Source organism: Glycine max, chromosome 13 (assembly GCF_000004515.6).
Source record: "Glycine max cultivar Williams 82 chromosome 13, Glycine_max_v4.0, whole genome shotgun sequence".
NCBI lineage: Eukaryota > Viridiplantae > Streptophyta > Magnoliopsida > Fabales > Fabaceae > Glycine > Glycine max.
Window position 1 is genome coordinate 38439784 of NC_038249.2, and position 7415 is coordinate 38447198.

The 7415-nt window shown below is 35.5% G+C and overlaps 1 protein-coding gene across 1 annotated transcript; it reads left to right on the top strand.

Moving 5' to 3' along the window:
* On the top strand, nt 1-4685 carry LOC100811154 (trihelix transcription factor ASIL2). The gene is made up of 2 exons (XM_003543257.5): nt 1-1052; nt 4496-4685. The coding sequence occupies exons 1-2, from the start codon at nt 146-148 to the stop codon at nt 4507-4509; spliced, it is 921 nt and encodes a 306-aa protein (XP_003543305.1). The 5' UTR covers nt 1-145; the 3' UTR covers nt 4510-4685.
* The last annotated feature ends 2730 nt before the right edge of the window (nt 4686-7415 follow it).

The window sequence follows — 7415 nt, forward strand, 5'->3', positions numbered from 1 at the left end:
CACATTAATCGCCAAACGTCGTAGTAGCACCCATAGAACATAATAACATAGGCAAAGGTTCCTCAGACCCACCGAACTCACCGTATCACCAAACCACCACCACCACCGTCAATCCAAAACCAAACCACCAACACCAGCCTCCACCATGGACTCCATCGCCGGAGCTCCGCCACACGCCGACGTCACCCCTCCGCCGCCTCGGCAGTCGCCGTTCCCCGGCCGGGAAGACTGCTGGTCGGAGGAAGCCACGTTTACGCTCATCGAGGCGTGGGGCCAGCGCCACCTCGAACTCAACCGCGGCAACCTCCGCCAGCGCCACTGGCAGGAGGTCGCCGACGCCGTCAACGCCCGCCACGGCCACGTCAGCACCAAGGCCCGCCGCACCGACGTCCAGTGCAAGAACCGCATCGACACGCTTAAGAAGAAGTACAAGATCGAGAAGGCTAGGGTTTCCGATTCCGGCGACTCCGCCACCACCTGGCCCTTCTTCCGCCGCCTCGATTTTCTCATCGGCGACAATTTCCCCGCCAAGAAGCCCTCCCCGCCCGCCACCGCCGGAATAACTCGCCGGAGCACCCCGCCGGCCAAGTCCCCGCCTTGGGCGGTCATTCCGGTCGGCCCTCGATCCGGAACAAAGAAGCGGCCGGCGGCGGCGAAGCCGGCGTCGGCCTCGCCGGATAGCGTCGCCAACTCGTACTTCCGCCGGAATTTCTCCGTGTTCGCAGCCGCGGCAGCGGCGGCGGCGGCGGCGGCGGCCGACAGCGAGAATTCGAATGGTTCGAAATGGAGCAGTGGGAGTGAGAAAGGGACGATGAAGAAGAAAAGAACAAGAGGAGATTGGGAATTTGGGTACAGAGAGATGGCAGAGGCGTTGGAGAAGTTTGGGGAGATTTATGAGAGAGTGGAGGGAGCGAAACAGAGGCAAATGGTGGAATTGGAGAAACAGAGGATGCAGTTTGCTAAGGATTTGGAAACCCAGAGAATGAAACTCTTCATGGAAACTCAGGTTCACTTGCAGAAAATCAACCGCTCCAAACGTTCTTCTGCTTCTGGTTTGTTATTAGCCTCTCTTTTTCTTTCATGTCAATTTCTTAAATGAAAGTTTTTTTTTTTTTTGATTGGTTTATCTTCTTAATTTCTTCTTTTATAAGTTTATTTGATTTAATGTTGTTATGCGTTACTATTGGCTGCATTGTTTAGTTATTGTGTTGTTAATTTATGTGCTATTGTGATTGTTTGTAATTACTATGTTTGGTTAAAAGTGAGTTATAGTGTTTTAGTATTATGTTGTTTTAAAGCCGGATGTTGGTTATCAATCATGTGATTAATGATTCTCATAACTTGTATCTGATAGAGCATGAGGATACACTTTTGCTATGGAACTTTCTTTGAATGCGTGTTCTCGTGAGATTTCTTTTGTTCATTTTTAGTGCTACCCGGGGTTTCATGAAATGGAGGCATTGGCAATAGCTATCTGTTGATATTATAATTTTATGCTTGATTTCTAATAAGACAGAAATGGTTGAATAATTGAATTCCAAGTAACCTAAACACAAATACATGTACTCTACTCATTTAAAGCGCTCGTCCAGGCATATGTAACTCCCTCACCAATCCAAAAGAATGAAAAAACCCATAGCATTTATATATTTTGTCATTTAACCTCACATCTAATATTCACATTTTTAAAGAAAAGGCCAAAGCAGAATATGTTGCTATGAGAAAACATTTTTCTATTAACTCTACAGAGATCAAAACATCAATCTGTCTATTGTATAAGAACTTCTGGCTCAGGACTTCAGTCAAAAAGAGCTGCAAGCCTATTTTGGTTTACTTTTTCTGTTTTTCTGAGGGGGAGGGTAGTTGGTATTTGAGAGCACTGCTATGTTCCCATGATAGAAGAAAATCGGTGATGAATGCAAAAATGATCCAAAATGACGATGAACTGCCTACTCTGTTCCCTCCAGTCTCCCTATATCATGCTGCCTTGCATAAGAACCTGCCCAGACAGCCTCTAACCAACTCATGATCTCTACACCCTTCTGTTTCCTATGGGTGTGGTGTGGTCTGTGGATCAGTATTGAATCAACCTTACTGATCCATGCCTTGTTCAACCTTACTCTTAATGTTCGCCTTTGTTGCCACCGGAAGAACAACCTTGTCCCCTAGGTTTAGAGGAGGAAATTGACTGTGCAAGAGCAGTTCATCATCTTCCCCAGTAGCCAATCACTTCCACTGCGCAAGATATTGTTTATGGATTTTGCCAGCCTCCCCACTGTCTCTAGTGATTAGTAGGATTGATTTTGGCTCCAAAAAGTCATTCACTTCTAACATAAATGCACCATTGGATAACACTTCAGCACAAAGTTCATAGTCATCTCTCTCCAATCCATCACCACTTTCCCCCAAGTGTTCTTTGTTCCATGAAAATGAGCCTCCGTGGTTTCTCGCACATCCATCTTCACATCTCGAGCCAACTTCATCACCTGAGATCAGTTATGTGGGTTAAAGGTATTGTTCTTCTGGAAGCCAACCCACCCGAGACAAAATGTATTCAAATTCTACTATGTACTCGTTGACACTTCTTCCACTTTGCTGGAGATCCGTCAACTCTTTGCCCCTTGTACCTCTCGATCATTGCTTGTTTCGACAAGTTAAACCAATGGATGGTGGACCCTTCCATGCTTAGATTCGTCAGCTTGACCTTCACTTCCACTTCCTTCGATGTATGCTCCACTGCACCCCAACTTACGTTTCTACCTGTGTGATCCATCTCACCAGGTCAGTACCATCTCAACCACTGAATCGCCACAGTAAAACAATGCACCTCCTCTGCCACTATGCCCTTTATCATTAGAACATTGATCCAGTAGCTTGGCCATCTCCGTCACTGATTGCTTGAAGGAATCCTCCAACTTTCTCAGTCATCTTCGGTGGCAATGAATCCGGCAGGTTGGACCAATTGATAGAACCCCAATTTAAGAGAAGACAGAAGATAGAATTGGTGATTGAAAAGGAACTGCTACAAGAGAGGAACCCCATGTAATCCCATAGCAATTCCTTAGAGATACTATTTGTGTCACAAAATGATCCAAAATGACGAACTGCCTACCCTATTCCCTCCACTCTTTCCTGTGGGTGTGGTGTGGACCTTTCAAATATTGGGCTTGTCCCAGTTGGAGCCCAATACTGATCCATGCCTTGCTCAGCCGTTATTCTCAGCGTTTGGTGCTCTATCAGATACAGTTTAGTATTTCAGATTGTTAATGATTGTTGACAATTACCAACTGCTGTGTACAGCACTGAAATGGTTAAAAACATAAAAGAAAACCACCTGAAACATATTTAATGTTAGTCATTCATCAGAGTTCCATTATTATAAATTTAACCTGAAGACTATTCGATGTTGTTTATGCAACACTTTTTTGTGTTTATTATGATATAATATGGGAAAATAATGAAATATTATGATTGTTGTTAAGAATATGTGTGTTTAGGTTTCGAACCTATTAATATTATTGCGATGGATAGCTGTACTTGTGTATATGGCTTGCGCCATAGTATTATTTGTTTGCGTAAGTATCTCTTTCTAAGGCTCTAACGCAAGATTTGAGCGCCCCTGCGTGTTGATGTTATGATTGCTCATTGTCAATACAGTGATGGGTATGCAATAATTTTAAATAAATTAGAAGGATTTCACTTCATCATTATTATAACAACAACATCATCATCATCATTATTTCTCTAGGTAATGTTAACCAATACCTTTAAGATAATTATTAAAGATTTAAAAATAGAATTAAATGGAAAGTAAAACTTGTTTCCTTTACATTTAAACTAATTGTTATATCTGTGCTTTACATGGGTTATTTCTAAATTTAAATTAATAATTTTAATTTTTCTCTTATTAATTATCATATAAAATATGAAAATAAAAGAATAAAATACATCATTAAGATCCAAAGAAAATAAAATATTTTTTAAAATAAATAAAAGAATGAAATATTTTCGAAAAACTTAGATGAAATATATATTTAACATATATATATTCTCTATTTTCATTTAAATTGCTTTTTTTTGATAGCAATATATTAATATTTCAATTATACTTTAAATTATTTAACATTTTCAGTTGAAAATAGTTTCAATAATACGTATATTTACTAATATTATAATATTTTATTTTAGAATTATTTTGATAATTTCATATTATATTTTAACAGTGAGAGGCATTATTATATTATATTTCAAATAATGTGATATTATTATTACAAGAAAAGGTGAAATTGCCGTGAGGGGAACTTTTGGGCTGGAGTATGCACTCATTAGCTAGAACCTTATTTCTATTTTCAATTACATGGTTAAATCCTTCCCAGTCTTAGCATAACTTTCAGTTTTCACCGATGTGAGTGTGACTTTGATTTATTGTGTATTTTTGTCTTTGCCTAGTTTATGGTACTCAATCTAATGGTTATATTTCTCTGCCCCAAAACAGACAGTGTTTCATAGCAAGCAGTGATGGAGACCCGATTAAGAAGAATAGAAAGATATTAGCATTGGACATGGAAGCATCTTTTAGCCTTTCTTTTTTTATGAAAAAGTAATTTACGTTAGGTATTTTCACAGTAAGGTTCAAATTTGGTTGTCTAGAATTTTAATAGTGCAACTTTCATTTGTGCAGTAAATTTACTTCCTTTGTCTACTAAGAACACAAGAAAAATGAGAAAAGAGATTGTGAATAGCTATTCAATTGGAACTTTTTTTTATGTGTGTTTTTCCAAATTTTATTGTGTTATATTCGCAATTTTTTTTTTTTTTATCATCGTGAGAATTGGTTTTGTATACAGGCAATTAGAGCATTTCCTGTAGTGCACTCTTCAATTTGTTTCTTAATTTATTATTGGTGGATTTTATTATACCACATTTGACTTAAAATTTTTAGCAAATTCTTTACTTAATGATGAAATATTTATAAGAGAAGAAAATAAGAAGATAAAATATAGGGAACTTCTTCTATAAGCCATAAATCAATTTTAACTGATGAATAAGTTCAATCTTTTTTTCTATTTGTTTTTATGGAAAAAAAAATTCTAAACATGATCTAAATCTCACATTTTATTCTATATCTTTATATTTTTTATTTCCATTTATTTTTACGAAGATAATAGCTCATTTGCATTTTTTTTATCATAATTTTTTTTATGCCAAAGTTGATATTTTGAAAATATATTAAATTTATTTCAATAATTTTTTATGACAATAAGTTAAACATTAAGAGAAATACGTAACATTATATAATTAAAATGAAATTTAAATTCCATCGTCTTTGCGTTTAAAATGTTTTTAAATATGATTCATCAAGTATACATAAAGTTGGTGATGATTTTTTGTTTGACGAAAATGTTTTTTACGTTATTATTATTATTGAACTGCTAATATTTGGTTCAGATAGTTTTTTTAATAAAAAAATCCAACCAAATCGTATTATGGACACCTCCAAAGCTCTAACACAAACCATCGTCCCAATCCAAATTGTTTTCCGCAACTTGAAATCTCACATCTACATTCACCATTTCCAAATCTTTACTTTTGAAAGTAGAAGTGGTGTGGATAAACCACATAGTTGTGGTAGAATGAAAACAAGGGGAAAAAAAGTAATAAACCTTTGTGATAGTTTTGCTTTTGTTGTTTAGTAAACTCAACTCAAATGCCTATATATGTTTTCTAAATCAAGAAATGGAAGAACTATTTTAATCTATCTAGATTTATGTATCACAACAAAGATTTTTATCTTTTATTTTTCAAAATGGCTGTGTGGTCCAAGAGGAAAAATAAACTTGAAAATCTTAATTAGTGAAACGAATGTTTTATACTCCACATACTTTCAATCCCCATGAAATACTTCATCCATGGATTATAGTCTACCCTTTTTGGCCAAATAACTGAAACATTATAAATATTGTAATCAATTCTTGTTTTATATACCAAGAATTAATTCTCATAAAAAATACCCAGAATTAATTCAACTAACCTTTCAAATACCTCATCAGCTTCAGTTACTGTTATGTCACGGTTGGTGTTAAAAGTTGACATAGGTAAATTGTCTAACTCATTGTTGCTGCTAAAATCGGAGTTCAACCATATTTAAAAGATTTAAAAGATTTGAATAAATATTTAATATCTTAAATATTACCACAAATATATAACAACTTTTGAATTTGGTTGAATTTCGATTTTGGTGACAATAATTGTACTACATTTTTTTTTGCTAGTAGTCGACTTTTAATCCCAAAAATGATAATAATTATTTAAGTCGATGAGAAACTCAAAAGACTTGTTGAACTAATTTTGAGATTTAGTTAATTAGAATGAGAGTAGATAAATTGTGGAATATTTTTGTATTGGCAAGGACACTTAATTGAGATAAACAATTATTGGACAAAAAATAATATAAAAAAACTAATTGCATTATTTAGATTGTTTCAATTATTATACCCAAAAGGCAACATATAATCCATGGATAAAGCATTTCATGAGAATTGGCAGACCATGTGAAGTACACGACTGTGTCACTAAGGTTTTTAAGTTTATTTTTCCTATTAGACCATACAAAGTCATTTTGAAAAGTAATTTTCTTTATTGTAATACATAAACCTAGAGAGGTTAAAATAGTTTGTGTACTTCTTATTTTAAGAAACACTTGTAAGGATTTGAACAACAAAAGAATATCTGTCACAAAGGTTGATTACTTTATTTTTTTTCCTTTTTGTTCAATGTCAATTATGTCATTCATCCTCATCCTTTACACTTTCAAAGGCCACGATTTCGGAAAGACAAATGTAGACGAGAGATTCAAGTTTTGGAGACAATTTGGATTTGGGTGATGATTTTAGTTCAATGAGTAGCAGCCACGATGACACAACACTACTTTGTGACAAATGCTACTTGCGCCAGCTTAGCCTCAGCTTTATTTAATGCTATGTTTAGTGTTAGCTTTTTTGTTTAGTTAGTGTCAACATTAGCATTAGTTTTGTGGTTAACACTAAGTCGTGTCGATCATTTTTTAGATACAAATTGATTAGCTTTAAGCATTATAACATTGAACGATTGACTAACGTAAAGCTTTAAGCATTGTACATTTAGCATCAATTTTTGCATTTTAGCGTTGACTTTTGGTCGATGCTTAAACGCAAAATTCTTGTAATGGTCCAAGAAGAAACATATTTCCGTCTTGGTATCTTTACAAGGTTTAACGACATTTATTGTCTATTAGGTTGACTTTGAATACCAAAGGTATTTTAGACACAAATTCATTTAACTTTAACTCTATTTCGTTTAACATGTTTTGCTCATCTTTTATACATTTCAATTTTACCATGATGATCATTAGCTAAGGTCGATAGAGTACTTCCTTG

Excerpts from the sequence above, each read along its gene's own strand:
- LOC100811154 (XM_003543257.5), top strand. The coding sequence starts at position 146 with ATGGACTCCATCGCCGGAGCTCCGCCACACGCCGACGTCACCCCTCCG.